The following is a 19,968-nucleotide window of genomic DNA, read 5'->3' as shown; positions in this document are numbered from 1 at the left end:
CCTGGTTGCATAACAAAAAAACTGGAAACCTCTTTATTCTGCCTCTTTTTCAATCCAGCCCTAAGAATCATCTGGACGCCTCAGTAGCCTCCCACCATGATCTCCTCTGGATTACTAGAATAGGTTCCTGGTGTTCACAATGTTTCAATCCTTTCTTTGCAGTGCTGTTGAGTAATTTTTTTTGTATTAAAGCAGACATGTTGTCTGCATTCTTTTGAAATCTTTCAGTGACTTCTACACTTAAAAAAAACCCAAGTTCCTTAAAACTTCCATAGTCCAAATTCTATAAAACCCTGTCATCTCAGTGCCTCTTTTTTCCTTTATTGTTTTTTTTTTTAATAGAGGCATGCTATTTATTTATTTGTTTGTTTGTTTGTTTTGTTTATACATGCACTGGGTACAGTCAGAAGCGCGGGAGGGTGAGAGAATTCACCAGAGCCAGAGTGGGGAGCAGAGCAGGCAGAAGGACCGAAATACACAGCTGAGGGGAGCAGCGGGCGGCAGGAGAGGTCTGCGCGCCATGTGGGACCCTCCTCTGGTGGCCGGGGAGCAGCCGGGGATCGAACCGGTGCCGCAGCGCAACCCAGCGCTCCCCAGCACTCAACCACTGCGCCAAGGGGAGGCCCTTCCTTTATTGTCTTAACTTCCTTGTTCACTTTAAATTACTCAAAAGCATAGTACTCTTCTTCTTTTCACATGTTAATCCCTTTGCTTGAGGTACTTTTCTTTTGGAAAGCCTTTATTCCCTTTCCCCCAGTTGGTTTACACTTTTAACACTAAACATTATTTTGCGTAGCACCCTTTTCGCTTATTCACAACATTCATCACGCTTAGAATTCCTTTAGTTTTGACTTATTTTATCTTAAACTCTGTAATGACAAAGGACTGTCGAATTTGTTTTAACCACAAGATCTCCAACTTTGTACCTGATACAGTATAATTACAAATCAGTAAATTTTTATTGAATAAAAGAACCCAAAGGAACTAGATGCCTCAGCAGTGATAACCCCCCAGTCCAGATGTGCCACTTTCTATCCAGATATTATTGTTTTTCCTCCTTTTCAGTCATTTCCCATTTTCATGGGAGCGCATTTGTGTTCTAGATTTCTAACAGAACTCTTCATCTAACATAATCTCATTTTCAGGCAACTGGCTGTGGTATTGTAGAAAGCATATTAAACTGGGTGAAGTTTAAGGCCCAAGTCCAGTTAAATAAGAAGTGTTCAGCTGTAAAGCACAACAGAATCAAAGGAATTCCGAAACTTGATGATGCCAATGATGCAGGTACACATTTAATATTTTCAAACTTTGCTTATAGTTCAGTTATTTTATTAATGTCATACCACGGATATTTTTTCCCATGACACCTTAACATTCAATGGAATATTTTAACTTTTCAAAAATCAACTGGGCCTCCCTGGTGGCGCAAGGGGTTAAGCATCACACTATGAAGCAATCCCCAGCCTCTGCAGCAAGAGTTAGATCCCTGGCAGGCCAGGGAACAACCAACATGGCGAGGCAGACCTCTCCTATCTCGTCCACTGCTCCCCTCAGCAGTGTATTTCAGTCAGTTGCCTGTTCTGTTCCCCACTCTGTCTCTGGTGAATCCTTTCCACCCCCCCGCATCTCTGACCTGTACCCCAGCTCTTGTATGCATAAATAAATAAATCTTTTAAAAAAAATCAACTACTTCCCTGTTATTAACCATTCAGATCATTTACAATATTTGAGTGATATAAACAAGGTTGAGATGATTATTTTGGAATATAAAACAAAAATATATACTTAATCTACTAGCTAATGTAGGGAAAGACCCTTGACCCTTTTTGATCCCTGACTGGGTGTGAAAATTAAACTGATAAGACAGATTAACAGGAAAAAAGCATATGAATTTGTTAGCATAAATTTTATGTGACACTGGAAACTTGAGAAGCAAAAAGAAGACATACATAATGGTTAAGCTTTATGATTTTAAATTACATTTAATGAAGAGTGGAAAGTCATAAAAAGATATGATAGGACAAAGATTGTGTAAAAATTAGGAGCAATTGAGCAAGTCCTATTCAGAGATTTTTTTTTTTTTAAGAATTATTTATGGGCCTCCCTGGTGGTGCAGAGTTAAAGTTTCAGTGCTATCAAGCTATATGCAGCCTGCAGCCACTGCAACATGAGTTTGATCCCCAGCCAGGGAGCTGACCCACATGTTGCAGTAGACATCTCCTGTCTTGCCCGCTGCTCCCCTCAGCAGTGTATTTCAATAGATACTCCTGTTCTGCTCCCCACTCTGTCTCTGGTGACTTCTCCTACCTCCCCACCTCTGGCCTATATCCCAGCTCTTGTATGCATAAATCTTTTTTTTAAAGGTTTATTTTTATTTATGCAGAGACATAAATAAAAAGCTGCTGATAGCTTAATAGCACTGAGTCTTTAACCCCTAAGCCACCAAGGAGGCCCCTTCTTCATAGAGATTCTAAATGTCCCTCTTTGTGGGGTGAAAATGTTCCTTTCATCTAGGTGTAGGGAGGGCTCTTCTCACATAAGGGCATCTTATCACCTTCAGGGAAGAAGTTATTTTGGTGGGAATGTCAGAGAGATCTTTTGCGTGTAATTCTCTCAAACTCCTTCAGCTTAAAATATTTAATATGCCAAAGTGCCATATCTTAGGGTAGCGTTTCCAAAACCCCATCACCAACAGATATTTTTAATATAATATGATCAAATATCTGAAATTAAGGTTTTTTTAAATTAAAACTTAAGCTAAAAAATACATCTATTAGGTCCATCTTACTCCTAAGTCAACTTGTCATAAATTGTGAATTATCTGTCTTTTATCATATGACTGAATTAGTATAATGGAGACTGAACTAAATGTGCTAATATTAATTTGTATACTTTTATTTTAGGAGGTCGAAACTCCACTGAGTGTACACTTATCCTGACTGAGGGAGACTCAGCTAAAACTTTGGCTGTTTCAGGCCTTGGTGTGGTTGGGAGAGACAAATACGGGGTTTTTCCTCTTAGAGGAAAAATACTCAATGTTCGAGAAGCGTCTCATAAACAGGTAAAATATACAAGCTAAATCTTTAGAATCTAAATCTAGTTTCAGAATGCACGACTTCGTGCTCTTGTTTCATTCATTCACTGGACACTTTGAAATATATTTTAGCCTGTTATTTTAAGAAATTAGATATATTTATGTTATATCTTGAGATTTTTTTGACCTACTAAAATAATAAGCTTATAACTCAAAATACTAGAACATGAGAATATCCAAGTAACATGCTGTTGTATTCCTTTATTTTTGGTAAATTTGGTTTTTTGTTGTTGTTTTTAAATTTACCTCATTTTGGTATATGTTCATTTCAGATAATGGAAAATGCAGAAATTAACAATATCATCAAGATTGTAGGTCTTCAGTACAAGAAAAACTATGAAGATGAAGATTCACTGAAGACTCTTCGTTATGGGAAGATAATGATTATGACAGATCAGGTCAGATTTATTATCAGATAATCTAGATTGGTAAATTAAATGTCTTGCTTGCCCCCTTTTTTTATTTTGGCGTGGATCTGGGGTGTAGGCCAGACTAAGAGGATTCACCAGAAACAATGAGGAACAGAACAGGCAGATCTACTGAAATACACTGCTGAAGGGAGCTGTGGGCAAGACTGGGGAGGTTCTGCTGCGCCACATGGGTTATCTCTGGCTGAGGATCAAACTCGTGCTGCAGTGGCTGAAGATAGCACTAGCTTCATTATGCTGAGACATAACCCCTTGTGCCAGCAGAGAGGCCCCCACAGCCTTTTTTTAGCAGGGCCATTATTCCTTCTTTTCATGATTATCTGGGAAGCCAAGACTGAGTTGAGAGTGCATTGCTTTTTTGCCATGATAGGAAATTCCTTAAACTTGGAACTTGATTCAGTATCTCTGATCAACCTCTAATTAGATATTATGTTTATATGTATGTTACATATATAGGTTAAGTGGGTCTGGACTTAAGCAGTCTTTTTCTCCTCGTAGAAAGTTTTGGGAAATTATTAGTAAATCAATCTTTTTTGTTGTTGTTGTTTATAAACCATTATTTGTGTTTTGGCTTTCCAAATATTTCCAGGACCAAGATGGATCCCATATTAAAGGCTTGCTGATTAATTTTATCCATCACAACTGGCCCTCTCTTTTGAGACATCGTTTTCTGGAGGAATTTATTACTCCCATTGTAAAGGTATACTAATTTCTAAAATGACATAATATTTTTAGACCCTACTCCTCAACCCTGGAAACATAACCCCAGTAATGTGTGGTGTGGTATTCAGGGGTATATGAAGCCACAGCAGTGCTTTCTTTACCACAGGTGTCTAAAAATAAGCAAGAAATAGCATTTTATAGCCTTCCTGAATTTGAAGAATGGAAGAGTTCTACTCCAAATCACAAAAAATGGAAAGTCAAGTATTACAAAGGTCTGTAATGAAACCCATACAGAACTTCTCATTTTGTCATATCTCTTGTTAGAGATTTTATGTAGTCACTTGGTATTCTTTGTTTTGTAGGTTTGGGCACTAGCACATCAAAAGAAGCTAAAGAGTATTTTGCAGATATGAAAAGGCATCGTATCCAATTCAAATATTCTGGTCCTGAAGATGATGCTGCAATTAGCCTGGTGAGTTTGAGTTATATTGCATGTATACATTCTAATTTTAGAAATCACCGCATTAGTCAATGGAAACATTTAAATTTTTACAGAATGGAATGTTTTCAGTCAGCATATCCCAGCGAAAGGGACCAGATATTGTAGAAAACTGAATTTTTTTTTTTAAAGATTTATTTTTATTCATACAGAGCTGGGGTACAGGCCAGAGTTGCGGGAGGGTGAGCGGATTCACCAGACAGAGCAGGGAGCAGAATAGGCAGGTGAACTGAAAGCACTGCTGAGGGGAGCAACGGGCGAGACTGGAGAGGTCTGCCTTGCCATGTGGGATTCTCCCTGGCTGGCCAGGAATAGAACCGGTGCTATGGAGGCTGCGAACAGCTTCACAGCAATGCACTCAACCCACTGCGCTACCTGGGAGGCCCGAAAACCGAATTTTTACTATTAGTTTTTTATAGAAGAAATTTTCTTGGAACCTATTGATATCGGTGACATCTTTTTCATCTTCTAATTTCTGTAGGCTTTTAGCAAAAAACAGATAGATGACCGAAAGGAATGGTTAACTCATTTCATGGAGGATAGAAGGCAACGAAAGTTACTTGGCCTTCCTGAGGTAAAAATTTTAAATACATCCCACCAACTGCTATTAACTGATCTTTAATGATTGATATAGCAAATTAACATTACTGAATAGTTAGTTCAGTTTAAAAAATTAATATAATAGATAATTATATAAATATTGTTTAGACTGCTATGTAAATGTGTTGGGCCTAAAACAAATTATAAAGGCAATGCACTTTTTCTAACACAATTCAATTTGCATTATCTTTAAAACATACAGACTACTTCTGCATAATTCTATCTGTTTAAAGGGACTTAAGAATTACTGAAATAATAGTTCCAAGAGACTTTTTTATTTTCATTAAACATTGCTGAGACCACTGATCTTTTTTTTACTTTAGATTATATAATGTCTCTTTCACTCCTCAGGATTACTTGTATGGACAAACTACCACATATCTCACATACAATGACTTCATAAATAAGGAACTTATCCTGTTCTCTAATTCTGATAATGAGAGATCTATCCCATCTATGGTAGATGGTGAGTTCCAATTTGTTAGTCTGTTTTCCTCATAATATAGAAATCGGTGCCCAGAAGTAGTTAAATTGAGGATACTAATGCTTGAACTTCTTTCATTTTGAAGGTTTGAAACCAGGTCAGAGAAAAGTTTTGTTTACTTGTTTCAAACGGAATGACAAGCGAGAGGTAAAGGTTGCCCAGTTAGCTGGGTCAGTGGCCGAGATGTCGTCTTACCATCATGGTGAGGTAAACATAATCCATAATGTTTTCAAAAGCTTTATAGCAGAAATACCATTAAAGTCATTCTCCAAACATTCGGTGATATTTTAAGTTGGTACGTCCATAGTATACTGAAAACAATTTGGTGGAATCTATCAAACTACAAAGTATGTTTACCTTTTGACCTCACAAATCTATTTCTAGAAATAATATTCCTGTCTGGACACTCTAGTCTGCAAGGATCTATGTCCAAAGATACTTAATGATGTTTATTGTAATTTTGTGATGCCAAAATTTAGACATTGAAAATGTCCAGTGATTGGAAAGTTATTATAAATGGTGATACATCTATGCATGGAATTTACTTAAAATATATCTGTATGTACTACACTGACAAATGTCCATGGTCTATTGTCAGATAGGAGGGAAAGACAGAACATTATTTAAAGCAAAAGATCTGAAAGGATATGCTTCAAACTTACTTCAGTTATCCCTGGGAAAATTGGAAAGAGCAACCATCCGGTTTTTTATATGTGTCTGAATTGTTTGACTTTAAACAAATTTATATTCCTTTTTTTTTTTTTTTTACTTTGTGATTTGAATTGCTTATTTATATTCACTATGTAAATATAAGATAGTTCTAAAGCACTAGATTTCCATTAAAAGAACTTTAAATATAATGATTATATTTTAAATCAAAATATAGTAGTACTCAGTAAATTTTTACACAACAAATGATTTTTAAATCTTACCATGTTAAGTATAATCACAGTTGAACCAGAGGCCAAACATACATACACAACTATAAAATAAAGCAATATATGCTAGATGAGAAATGATCAAAGTATTGTAACACAAAGGAGAAAATAATTTATTCTTCTGAGGGTAAAGAGAGGAGCTTTGCCCTCAAGGTTGAGTAAAAGTGACAAATTAACTGGTAGGCCCAGAGTCATGAACTTGAAGCCAGTAATCATAGCTTTATAGATACCACTTCTGCCATATGTTTATCTAGGAAAAGTCAATAGTAATAGTAATGATATAATAGTAAAAGTCAAAATGCCTCATAAAATTAGAGAATTAATAGTGATGGTTTGTCTTAATGGGTATGTATTATTAAAAACTGCTGTTTAATTAATGAATCTTTTGTCCCCCCCCTCCAGATGTCACTAATGATGACCATTATCAATTTGGCTCAGAATTTTGTGGGTAGCAATAATCTGAACCTCTTGCAGCCCATTGGTCAGTTTGGCACCAGACTGCATGGTGGCAAAGATTCTGCTAGTCCTCGATATATCTTCACAATGCTCAGGTGGGTATGCTTTCAAATTCTAGTAAATAGCCATTTCCATCTTTAAAGTAACATGAGGGGCCTCCCGGTGGCGCAGCGGTTGAGCGCTGGGTTGCGAAGCTGCCTGCAGCCTCTGCAGCGCCGGTTCGATCCCCGGCTGCTCCCCTGCCACCAGAGGAGGGTCCCACATGGCGCGCAGACCTCTCCTGCCACCCGCTGCTCCCCTCAGCAGTGTACTTCGGTCCTTCTGCCTGCTCTGCTCCCTGCTCTGGCTCTGGTGAATTCCCTCACCCTCCCGCGCTTCTGACTGTACCCAGTGCTTGTATAAATAAATGGATAAATCTTTAAAAAAAAAAAATAAAGTAACATGAGGGCCTCCCTGGTGGCACAAGGGGTTAAGTCGCAGCACTATGAAGCTACCCGTAGCCATTGCAGCTTGAGTTTGATCCCCAGCCAGGGAGATACACACATGGCGCAGAAGACCTCTCCTGACTCGCCCAATGCTCCCCTCAGCAGTGTATTTCAGTCAATCTACCTGTTCTCTTCCCCACTCTGTCTGTCTCTGTTGAAGCCCCTCACCCACCCCTCTGGCCTGTACCCCAGTTCTTGTATGCATAAATAAATAAATCTTTTTTAAAAAATAGTAACATGATATTTAAGTGACTCAAAATATAATTAATGAGAAATAATACTTTTTATGTAGGCATTTGGATATTTTTTAAACTTTTTAAAGTTTAATTATACTATTCTTTGTAATGAGTGAAACATCAAAATCCTATTTCAGTTTGATAACCATAGTCTTGTATCCCTTAAAAGTATTGTTTCCTTGCCAATCTATAAATGTTCATACTTCCATTTCTTACATTTTCTTCTCTTTGTCCACATAAGGCAATAGATTCTCAACTAGAATAAATTTTGCTCCCCAGAGGACATGTAATGATGTCTGGAGATTTTAAAGATTTATTTATTTATTTATGCAAGCACTGGATACAGTCAGAAGCACGGGAGGGTGAGAGAATTCACCAGAGCCAGAGCAGGGAGCAGAGCAGGCAGAAGGACCGAAGTACACTGCTGAGGGGAGCAGCGGGCGGCAGGAGAGGTCTGCGCGCCATGTGGGACCCTCCTCCAGTGGCTAGGGATCGAACCAGCACTGCAGAGGCTGTGGGCAGCTTCGCAACCCAGCGATCAACCGCTGTACCACCAGGGAGGCCCTGGAGACATTTTTTATGACAGCATAACTATGCTACTGGCATCTAGCAGGCAGAGGCCAGAGATGCTTCTATACCCCCTGCAGTGTGTAGGACCCCAGTGAAGAATTACCTGACCTAAAATGTCCCTAGTGCCAAGGTTGAAAAACCTTCAGTTAGAGAGTTTAGGTCAAAGTAAAAAAGAATTTGTTTCTTCCTAAATACCACAGTTGAAAATTTACTTCCTTTACAATTCCATGGAAAGTACATTATGAATGGTCGTTTTTCAGTTGTCATTTTATTCAGCCTTTTAGCAGTACTGGACATAGTGCACCATCCTCTTTGAAACTCTTTGGCTCCCAAGATACCAGACTATTGGTTCTCCTCCTTATTACTGTCATTTACTAATCTTCCCAACCTGAAAATACTAACCTGCTCCGTGACTCCATCATCAGAGCTTTCTGGGAATAGTTTCCTGTCCATGGATCTTAGTCCCTTCCCTGATATTTAAACTTTTATGTCCAACTACCCTCTCAGCATTTACCTGGATGTCTAAAAAGTATCTCAAGTAAAAGTCCAAAACCAAATCCTTAGTATTCCTATCTCAGTAAATCAAAGGCTGGGGCCTCCCCCGTGGCACAGCAGGTAGAGCTCAGTGCTGTGAAGCTGTCCGCAGTCTCTGCAGCGCAGGTTCAATTCCCGGCCAGCAAGGGAGATCCCCACTTGGCACATCACACCTCTCCTGTCTCCCCGCTGCTCCCCCTCAGCAGTGTCTTTGGTCCATCTCCTGTTCTGCTCCCTGCTCTGTCTCTGGTGAATCCTCTCACCCTTCCAAGCCTCTAGCCTGTACCCCCGTAGTTGTATAAACAAATCTTTTTAAAAAAAAAAAAATCAAAAACCATCCTTCTAATTCTGAGAGTTCTTAAAAATCTAATTCCTGGGGTTGCCCTTCACTCTTTCTCCACACATGCATCCAATTCATCAAATCCAATAGGCTTTGCATTGGAAAATTACTAAGCTAAACTACTATCTCTGCTCTTCTCCTGTACTCAAATATATCCCACACACTTCCTCTTCAGAGCCTTTTACCTGCTGGTCTCTGCCTACAATACACTTTCTCCAGATTTCCACATGGCGCATTCTTTCGATTTCTCCTCTGTCCTAACATCTTATTCATGCTATTCCTTAAGCATCTCACCTCCTTTATTTTTCTCTACCAAAATGTGAGTTCCTTAATGACTGATACTGTCCACAGTGCCTGGCACATTGAAAGTGGTCAGTAAGTAACTGTTAAATGAATATTAGTCAGCATGTAACACCAAGGTTATTTTCATGTACAGATATGAGATGGCACATGTCCTGTTCTTGAGAGTTAAGTAAAAAATGCCAATATTTTTGTAAAATAACTTTCTTTGTTTTCTTTAGTCCCTTGGCTCGGTTGTTATTTCCGGCAAAAGATGATCACACTTTAAAGTTCTTATATGATGACAACCAACGTGTTGAGCCTGAATGGTACATTCCTATCATACCCATGGTGCTGATAAATGGTGCTGAAGGAATTGGTACTGGATGGTCCTGTAAAATCCCTAACTTTGATGTTCGTGAAGTTGTAAATAACATCAGGCGTTTGATGGATGGAGAAGAACCTTTGCCAATGGTAACTATTCTATGTGTATTAGGAATCTTAGTTTTTCTCTGGTTTCAATTCAGTACGCTATATGATCAAAGTCTATAAATTTACTTTATAGACTTTAATGTTAGATATATTGTTTAATGCCATTGTGACTACTGTGTTTAGTATGAAATTTAGAAAATACTCTTTTTAAATATCAATTTAGCTTCCAAGTTACAAGAACTTCAAGGGAACAATTGAAGAGCTGGCTTCAAATCAATATGTGATTAGTGGTGAAGTGGCTATCCTTAATTCCACAACCATCGAAATCTCAGAACTTCCTATCAGAACATGGACACAGGTAAGTGATTGTAGATTTCTTTTTGATTTTTGTGACTAGGGAAAACATTTTTTATACTCCTGCTTGTTGAATATTCAGGAGCCTTTATTTCAGGAAATTTACGAAGGATTTTTTTTTTTCTTTAGACTTATAAAGAACAAGTTCTAGAACCTATGTTGAATGGCACTGAGAAGACACCCCCTCTCATAACAGACTATCGGGAATATCATACAGATACAACTGTGAAGTTTGTTGTGAAGATGACTGAAGAAAAACTTGCAGAAGCAGAGAAAGTTGGACTACACAAAGTCTTCAAACTCCAAACGAGTCTCACATGCAACTCTATGGTATGTCTTGTTTTATGAGAAAAATCTATGATCCAGTTTGTATTAAGGATTAACACCAACTTCTAAAGTATAGTTGAGGCTACATTAATTGCCAAGTTAATCTATTCTTGGCTCTAATTTTGTTTTTCTTTTCCAGGTGCTTTTTGACCATGTAGGCTGTTTAAAGAAATACGACACAGTGTTAGATATTCTAAGAGACTTCTTTGAACTCAGGCTTAAATATTATGGATTAAGAAAAGAATGGCTTCTAGGAATGCTTGGTGCTGAATCTGCTAAACTGAACAATCAGGCTCGCTTTATCTTAGAGAAAATAGATGGCAAAATAATCATTGGTATGTTTGTTTTTTAATAACTGCGTGTATTTAAAACATCATGCCAACTTTCTTTAAACACTTTTGTTGAGAGTAATGTTGGGGATAAAGGGAAAATCCGTTTACTTCAGCTGATTATAAGAGAGGGCATGTCTTATATATTTGTAAGTTTGAAAGAGACAGCTTTTCCAGATTGAGCATCTTGAGAAATGAAGATTTATTTGATGTTTAAACAAGAAGAGAATAGAAAGAAGTCCCTGTGTAAACTGAAAAGAAGAGATAATAAGTCTTGTAGGAGAGTAAAAAAAGGAAGGAAGATTATAAATGTCTTTATAAGTAATTTATATGCTCAAGACTGGAATATCATAAGTTTTTTTTTTTTTTTTTTTTTAAAGACATTCTGGCACTGAGAAGACACGCCCTCTAAGTCAGGGTATAAGTGACCAAGAAGACGACAATTTTGACTAGAGCCTGGGTGTAAGGAAGGTTAAAAGAAGTAGCTCGACTCTGGCCACCATTAACTGGGAAAGCCAGCTAACTAATGAGTTACAGTAGTAGCAAGGCTCAAAACATGAGAACATGACTTTTGGTGATCACAGAATAATTTTCTGGTGGCATACAAAAAATGTTTAACTAGTAGTTACATGTTCATTTTCATGGATATTTTAAAATTATAAACACTAGCATTATCAGTACCCTAATTTCATAGATATAATTGCTTAAGGCAAAGCTAAAACAAGTAATACTGGAAATTACTAAAAGAAAAGTGAAAATTGTATGGAGGACCTAAATGTAATCTATATCAAGTTAATTGATAAAAGATGGAACTCTGAAACTCCATGTAGAGCTAGTAACTCTTAATATCCCCCTAAGTCTAATAAATTAAATGCAGTAGACATTTGAAAAGAAAAAGGAAACAAATAGAGAAATCGGTTTGGATGGCACTAAAAGCTTGGCAAATCAAGTGTTGAAATAAAAAGGACCTGAAGAGGGACAGAGTACAACTGAGGTAGAGACTTGCCAGAAATAAAGATTATAGTTGTTTTCTGTTTTGAGGTATGCTTAGTGCACAACTTCATATATAATTTGACTGCCCCCTTGTGGTAATTTTTTTAATCTTTAAAAATTTATTTATGTATGCATACAAGAAGTGTGGTGCAGGCCAGAGGTGGAGGGAGGGTAGTTTGAGAGGATTTGCCAAAGACAGTTGGGGGCAGAACAGGTAGACTGACTGAAATACACTGCTGCGGGGAGGACCAGGTGAGACAGGAAAGGTCTGCTGAGCCATGTGGGTTAGCTCCCTGGCCAGGGAGTGGCTGTAATCGCTTGAAAGCACTGAGACTTTAACCCCTGTGCCACCAGGGAGGCCCCCCTTGTGATAATTTATATTTGTCAGTGGTTATGGGAGATTTGCCTATCTACCAGAATGTACAAATAATTTATGCAAGTTACCCGTTCCCTAAAATATTGCTCAAAACCATTATCACACTTTACATTTTTTTTTTAATAGAAAATAAACCAAAGAAAGAATTAATTAAAGTTCTGATTCAGAGGGGATATGATTCAGATCCTGTAAAGGCTTGGAAAGAAGCCCAGCAAAAGGTAATTTCTAGATTAGCATCTTTCTATATATTTTAGGACTGTATATAATCTAATGTCCATGTTTTCATTTCCCATTAAAGCTACATTTAATGCCTCTTTTAGGTTCCAGATGAAGAAGAAAATGAAGAGAGTGACACTGAGAAGGAAACTGAAAAGAGCGCCTCTGCCGCCGATTCTGGACCCACCTTCAACTACCTTCTTGATATGCCCCTCTGGTATCTAACCAAGGAGAAGAAAGATGAACTGTGCAAACTGAGAAATGAAAAAGTGAGTGAGTTGTTGATGGCTGGCCCATGCTGCTTAGCTGTGTTCTAATGGTGAAAGTTAAAACTTGATTGTATGCTTCGTGAAAATGCTATTTCTGCACATAAATTGACTTAATTTTCTTAATTTTCTTATGAAGGAGCAAGAGCTAGAAATATTAAAGAGAAAGAGTCCATCAGATTTGTGGAAAGAAGACTTGGCTGCTTTTGTTGAAGAACTGGAGGTGTGTGGCTGGAATTTTTATTATTAAAATCAGTAATATTTTCTAACAATATACTTCTTTGCCAAGAAATTTCACAGTTCCAATAGAAAGAATATAGGAATGGATTATTAAATAGTAATTAGGATAAAATACATGATGTCAGGAAACATACTACCTAGCAGTTCTTGGACAAGGAACAGAAAGGGCAGGAGTTGATTTTTGATAAAGAGAAGGAGCTACTGAGATTGACAAGTTAAAGAAAATTTAAGTGCTGGAAGACCATTCCAATCTCTCAATTCAACATAAAAGGACAAAGAAAATTTACCATCAGGGTTAGCTAATCAGTAGTTTCAGATAATCCTTTTATTTAAATCTCAGTCACGTTCAATTTCCTTTCCATTATTTTGACATATGAAAAAGCATTTCATAAATTAAGCTAAAAGACTTAACATGCACATTTATATTACAGTGTGGATGTCCAACTTGTTATCAGTTGATTATATGAATATATATTATTATAGTCACATCCTTATTTTTTATTTGAGTTTACTAAAATGTATGTACATATTTTTTCCTTGCCCCAGTTTCTTCCTCCTGTGTCCATCAAGGTTAAGTGGTGGAATCAAGGCTAGAAGCTAATCTTCTGTCTCCATACTTAACCTTTTCAAAATGTGTCTTAATTATTTTGTCACTATTATTAGTAGTGGAGTGGCTTATCACAAATTTTGCTTTAAATGTAACCAGTTGAATTCAGCTAAACTATTGTCTTTGTTTTCTGTTCCTCTAAAGTAATACAGATGCTGTGATCTCTTTGTTAATAATTGTGCCTTATACCCCTTTTGTAGGTTGTTGAAGCCAAGGAAAAACAAGATGAACAAGTAGGACTTTCTGGGAAAGGGGGGAAAGCAAAGGGGAAAAAAGGACAAATGGTTGAAGTTTTACCTTCTCCAAGTGGAAAAAGAGTCATCCCCCGAGTGACCGTAGAGATGAAAGCAGAAGCAGAAAAGAAAATTAAAAAGAAAATTAAGGTAAAACCTTGAAAATGTTACATGTAAAATACTTTAAGCATATTTCCATTTAAAATTGAACAAGTTATAAAATTTTCAATCCTACAGTTTGAACTTATCTTGTATCTAATCATATTTTCATGAACCTGACTTTTTTTTGTTTAAGTATCTTGAAAAAGTCATACCTATACCTTTATTCAGAGCTATCTACCCTCCCCCACTCTCTCCCTATTCAAAGGTCTAAATAAAAACCCAAAGGGGGGGAAAAAATCACTGATCTCCACTAGCCTCCACTATATATATATCTGACTACATATTATTACAAATAATAAGTTGACAGGACTTTGTGGTCTTATCTTGCTGTCTTTTAGAATGAAAATGCTGAAGGAAGTCCTCAAGAGGATGGTATGGAACTAGAAGGCCTAAAACAAAGATTAGAAAAGAAACAAAAAAGAGAACCAGGTATTAAAAACATTTTACGAGTTGAGATGAAGATTTATTTATTTATTTATATGAGCACTGGGCATAGTCAGAAGCACGGGAGGCTGAGAGAATTCACCAGAGCCAGAGCGGGGAGCAGAACAGGCAGAAGGCCCGAAGTACACTGCTGAGGGGAGCAGCGGACTGGCAGGAGAGGTCTGCGCACTATGTGGGACCCTCGCCGGCGGCCAGGGATCAAACCAGCGCTGCAGAGGCTGCGGGCAGCTTCGCAGCCTAGCGCTCAACCGCTGCACCAACGGGGAGGCCTGAGTTGAGATTAAATTGTATTTGTTACCTAGTACATTCCATGTAGACGTTCAAGAAGTTATTGAGTAGCATGAAGAAGGACTATGTTGAAATATACTGGAGTCTTCCTAAAACTAGAATTTGATTTATTTTAAAAAAGACCATTTTGTAATGAAAGAAGTAAAACTTGGACTAGAGTCTTGAGAATGAGGTAAAATTTAGGTATTCTAGAGTTTATTATACGCATGGAACAATGAGAAAGGCCCCCATAGGGTCCAGTGAGACTTATAGTGGAGGATTATTGGGGCTGTGGTGGTGGGCATGGTGCGATACCATACATTTGTAGGGGGATGAATGAGCCTATACCCCTAAAACAAATATATTATTGTAATCCAATGTTACGTCGATAAACATTTCTTTTATAAAAAAGAAAGAGAGAGAAGTTCCCCTTAACAGAGTAAGAGGTTTTATGTTGGCAAATAGTAGAAAAATAGTTAAAAAACAGATTACGGAGAACTAGAAAACCAGGTCATTTGAAGAAGATGGATAAGATTCACCTAGGAAATATGAAATAGTTGTGCCTAAGGAAAATTCATCTGACAAGAATATAAAGTAAGCACTTTTTCAGACCACTGAGAAAACTGAACTTGTAATCTTTGGGCCAAGATAAAAGAAATAAAAAAACAAAGAATGGGTTAATTAGAGACATTTGGGGAAAAGGATAACAAAAATAGTGACTTCGTTAAACCTCACCCATTGAATATCTCAGGGTTTGGTCCTAGCCATTATTTTCCCTTTGAATTATCTCCTTTACCTTGACTTCAGCAATAACCTCTTCATCTCCTTGTAATAATTCTTGCCCCTTGCTGATATCCACAATGCAACCTGAGAGAATTTATATATGCAAATCTGGTCATAATGGTTCTCTGTTTAAAACTAAATCCTCGGGGCCTCCCTGGTGGCGCAGTAGGTTGAGCGCAGCGCTGTGAAGCTGTCCGCAGCCTCTGCAGTACCGGTTTAATCCCCGCCAGCCTGGAAGCAACCCACATGGCGAGCAGACCTCTCCTGTCTCCCCCGCTGCTCCCCTCAGCAGTGTATTTTGTCAGTCTGCCTGTTCTGTTCCCCACTCTGTCTCTGGTGAATCCTCTCACCCTACCACGCATCTGGCCTGTACTCTGGTTCTTGTATAAATAAAATAAATATTAAAAAAATTAAAAAATAAAACTAAATCCTCAACAAAACCAACCGTACTGGACCTCTTACAGTCTCCTAAGTGTACCATTTTCTCACAGGGCCTTCGTACATGCTATTTCCTGAATTATACTGTTTCATCACCTACCTCCCTTCAACTAGTTAGCTCTTTCTTTTATTTTTTAAAGGTTTATTTATGTATACAAGAACTGGGGTACAGGTCAGACGTGCAGGGGGTGAGAGGATTCACTGGAGACAGAACGGGGAACAGAATAGGAGGAATGACTAAAATACACTGCTGAGGGGAGCAGCGGGCGAGTCAGGAGAGGTCTGCTGCGCCATCTGGGTAGCTCCCTGGCTGGGGATCAAACTCATGCTGCAGAGGCTGTGGATAGCTTCATAATGCTGATCTCAACTCCTTGTGCCACCAGGCCCTTACTTAACTTTTAGAACCCAGCTCAAGTATATCTTTCGTGGAGAAGCCTTGTATTTGCACACACACATACCAAATAACTTACTTAAATACATTGCATTCATTTATGGGGTTAGATAGCCAGGGGTAAGAGCCACACAAGAGGGACTGTGTCCAGTGTGTTCACCATTGTATTCCCAGTACTAACACAGCTCAGTATTTGAAGTGCGGATGGATGATATATGGAGAAAGTGAATCTAAGAGTTTACAAAAGGTGATTCCTATCTCCTTTCTAGGTACTAAGACAAAGAAACAGACTACATTGCCATTTAAGCCAATCAAGAAGGTAAAGAAGAGAAATCCCTGGTCTGATTCGGAATCAGATATGAGCAGTGATGAAAGCAACTTTGATGTCCCTCCACGAGAAGTAGAGCCACGGAGAGCAGCAAGTAAGGAGAACTGAGAAGCCAGCTACTTGCACCAAAAGATTTCAGTGGCCAATGTATTTTAGGGCATTTAACCCCAGAAGTTGTTTGTTTCCTAGAGCAGTAATTATACTACTTTTTAAAAAACTAAGTATCTTTTAGGAGATTAAACTGAACTTTAAATCTTCATGAATGTTTTATCAATTTGTGGATATTTTTCCTGTTATCCTCTTTGACTTCTTTGTCCATGTGTCTTTTAATAGCAAAAACCAAATTCACAGTGGATTTGGATTCAGATGACGATTTCTCAGATTTTCATGAAGAAAATCAAGATGAAGATTTTGTCCCATCAGATGCTAGTCCACCGAAGCCCAGAACTTCCCCAAAGTGAGTATCTTCTTTATTGAGGATTTTCTCATGATTGTTTTTAGTAGTTGATAATACATTCCTTGCTCTTTGACACATTATGAATCGGTTGTCAGGATGTTTTTGTTTTGTTTTTCTAGACATACTAACAAAGACCTGAAGCCACAGAAAAGTGCCACGTCAGGTATGTGTTTAAGTAAAAATAGTGAGACACTATTTCCTGGGGCACTCAATTATCCGTGTCTTAAATTTACAAATAAATGTGGGTTCTTATTGGCATAACACTGATGTTACTCCTTAGGTTTAGTTTTGCACATAAATGAGTTCTACACTTAATGTACTAAAAGTAATCTGTGCTTGCCAAGTACTGTGCTAGTTGCTAGAAATATGGAAAATAAAAACTGTTCTGGGCTCTAATGAAGAATCCAGAAATTAGAACAAAGTTTTTATGAGTATTTTAAATATTCCCGGAAAGCCACAGACTTGGTTTTTAAATAGGAATTTGTAGCAGGGACAAAGAAAATGGATTTTCACGTGTAGTTACATGTGCTGTCACCCTTCTCGTTTGAAGTAACAGACCTCAATGCCGATGACGCCAAGAACAGTGTGCCAGTTTCCTCAAGCTCCTCTGCTGCTGATTTCCCAGCTGAGACAGGAATTATAAACCCTGTTTCTAAAAAGAGTGCAACAGTGAAAAAGACGACAGCAAAAAGTGAGCCTAAATTTCTGAGTTAGATTAATGTTGGGTTTTTGTTTTGTTTTGTTTTGTATCCAAAACATGTTTACTGGGTTGGTTTCTCATTCATCTTGACTCAGGACACTGTTAGTGCTGCTTCCGTCTGAAGAAGCATCCTTCTGGAAGCCTTGCTTTTCCTCCTGCAGGCTGGCAAAGGACCAGGGCACAGCCACCACACAGTAGCACTGCTTGTACATGGCTAAAGATGGTGGTGATTTCATAGCATCCTGGGCATTTCACATTCATGAAATAGGAATTGGGGCTCTGGGCCAGGCACTTCTTTTAGTGTTTCTTCTTCTCCTCTTCTGGAGAGGCACAAAGGAGATCCTCTGCAAGAAGCATGTTCTCATGGGGTTCTGGGGGTGGTCGTCACTGCCAGAAAGCAATGTTGGGACTAATTAACTGGCTGCCACATGTCAGCTTCAATTGTTATTCCCAAAATTCACTATTGATAATGAAATTAAACCTTTCCCAAATGAAAACAGGGCCTCCCCTGGTGGCGCAGCGGTTGAGTGCTGGGTTGCGAGGCTGCCCGCAACCTCTGCAGCGCCAGTTCGATCCCCGGCCACAGGTGAGGGTCCCACAAAAAAAAAAAAAAAAAAAAAAAACCAAATGAAAACAAATCTTTAGATCTTCATAATCAAAATTGGTGGTCAAAAGATTTAAAATCGCCATGTTACTCAAAATGCTGGGCATCATCTAGTTCATTTTTATGACAAAGATAGGAGTTATACGTAAGTAGTGGCAAATGTTTAATGTCAAAACATATGCTTTAAAACACTTTCCTCTCTAATGTATTTTCAGCGCTATGAGATTGTCTTTTCCCTGTTAGATATAAGCAGTCAGCAAGTTGCTAGCGAACGTTCACAGTGAGAACGACTTATCTCAGAGCAGCCGTCATGAATGCCTGTGTTGATTTGCAGGTCAGCCTCCCACCTCCACAACAGGAGCCAAAAAAAGGGCTGCACCAAAAAAGACCACCAAAAAAGATCCAGGGCTGGATTCTGACGTTTCTCAAAAGACTGATGCCCCCAAAACCAAGATTCGCCGTAAGAGGAAGCCGTCCACTACCTCTGACGATTCTGACTCTAATTTTGAGAAAGTTATTTCTGAAGCTGTCACAAGCAAGGTGAGTATTTCTCCTCCTCAGTCCTTTTTGTTTAGGTGTTTAACAATACACAACCAAGTTTTGCTCTTCACAAGTTGGCACATTTTTTAAAAATTAAATTTAAATTTCATAGTCCATTAGCTTTTACTAAGTGTAAGTCAGTTGTAACGAGTTGAATATGCCGCTTAGTGAGAGTTGCCTTAAATCTGTTTCTTACCATTTACTAAAGGTAGAGAACTTCTTAAATTGTAATTTGTTTATATTTTTTACACTGGGGTTATGCTGTTAGTTTGGTAGTGTGTGAATGATGTGGCTCTTCTGCAGAAATCCAAGGGGGAGAGTGATGACTTCCATCTGGACATAGACTCAGCTGTGGCTCCTCGGGCAAAATCTGGACGGACAAAGAAACCTATAAAGTACCTTGAAGAATCAGATGAAGATGATCTGTTTTAAAATGTGAGATGGCTATTTTAAATAATGATCTTATTAATAAGCCCAGGACTGGTTTTAAAGTTACCCTAAAGCTCTTAATTTCCTCCCCACTGAATTTAGTTTGGGGACGGTAATCTAGAACCATCCAAGTGAGGTATGTGGAGCCTAAATGCCTCCTTTTTCATAATACTGTCTACATAGTGACCAGCTCATGGGCATGTCCTCTCTGCTTTGTCTCTTTTGTGTTTTTCTTTGTCTTTAAAAATCTGATTTTAAATTCTCCTGGACTCTAGAGATAGTTGTATGGTCACTTCAGCGTAATGTGGTTGCTCACTGGCCATTAAACTAAAACTGGAGCACTTTCATATAAAAGTGTCTCTTCTGTCTCTTTTCCTACTTTCAGTAGGTATGAGACAGAGCATGATTAATTCTGTTTTATCTTAGTTTTATAGGTGATTTTCCAT

At 38.2% G+C, this 19,968-nt stretch overlaps 1 protein-coding gene and 1 pseudogene across 2 annotated transcripts in view; one reads left to right on the top strand and one right to left on the bottom strand.

Moving 5' to 3' along the window:
- Positions 1 to 19,525, top strand: part of TOP2A (DNA topoisomerase II alpha) — a gene marked incomplete at both ends in the record, with an annotated part of 33,413 nt that extends 13,888 nt beyond the window's left edge. Inside the window, 25 exons of the mRNA XM_084237980.1 lie at positions 1,146 to 1,284; positions 2,904 to 3,061; positions 3,367 to 3,492; positions 4,112 to 4,222; positions 4,352 to 4,457; positions 4,548 to 4,657; positions 5,166 to 5,258; positions 5,636 to 5,750; positions 5,854 to 5,975; positions 7,109 to 7,257; positions 9,849 to 10,080; positions 10,262 to 10,396; positions 10,522 to 10,722; positions 10,859 to 11,054; positions 12,544 to 12,635; positions 12,738 to 12,902; positions 13,039 to 13,122; positions 13,947 to 14,129; positions 14,480 to 14,570; positions 16,734 to 16,886; positions 17,126 to 17,249; positions 17,369 to 17,412; positions 17,800 to 17,940; positions 18,888 to 19,093; positions 19,397 to 19,525. Of these exons, the coding sequence (XP_084094106.1) occupies positions 1,146 to 1,284; positions 2,904 to 3,061; positions 3,367 to 3,492; positions 4,112 to 4,222; positions 4,352 to 4,457; positions 4,548 to 4,657; positions 5,166 to 5,258; positions 5,636 to 5,750; positions 5,854 to 5,975; positions 7,109 to 7,257; positions 9,849 to 10,080; positions 10,262 to 10,396; positions 10,522 to 10,722; positions 10,859 to 11,054; positions 12,544 to 12,635; positions 12,738 to 12,902; positions 13,039 to 13,122; positions 13,947 to 14,129; positions 14,480 to 14,570; positions 16,734 to 16,886; positions 17,126 to 17,249; positions 17,369 to 17,412; positions 17,800 to 17,940; positions 18,888 to 19,093; positions 19,397 to 19,525 (3,405 nt within the window). The remainder of the gene's footprint in view (positions 1 to 1,145; positions 1,285 to 2,903; positions 3,062 to 3,366; positions 3,493 to 4,111; positions 4,223 to 4,351; positions 4,458 to 4,547; positions 4,658 to 5,165; positions 5,259 to 5,635; positions 5,751 to 5,853; positions 5,976 to 7,108; positions 7,258 to 9,848; positions 10,081 to 10,261; positions 10,397 to 10,521; positions 10,723 to 10,858; positions 11,055 to 12,543; positions 12,636 to 12,737; positions 12,903 to 13,038; positions 13,123 to 13,946; positions 14,130 to 14,479; positions 14,571 to 16,733; positions 16,887 to 17,125; positions 17,250 to 17,368; positions 17,413 to 17,799; positions 17,941 to 18,887; positions 19,094 to 19,396) is intronic.
- Positions 18,052 to 18,306, bottom strand: LOC311173553 (small ribosomal subunit protein eS27-like; annotated as a pseudogene). Its single transcript has one exon. The product of its transcript is annotated as a small ribosomal subunit protein eS27-like (transcript).
- Positions 19,526 to 19,968: the final 443 nt, after the last annotated feature.

Source organism: Talpa europaea (genome assembly GCF_964194135.1).
Source record: "Talpa europaea genome assembly, chromosome: 7".
Taxonomy (NCBI): Eukaryota; Metazoa; Chordata; class Mammalia; order Eulipotyphla; family Talpidae; genus Talpa; species Talpa europaea.
The sequence above is the reverse complement of the archived record's forward strand: the minus strand, read 5'-3'. Positions and strand labels throughout refer to the sequence as shown.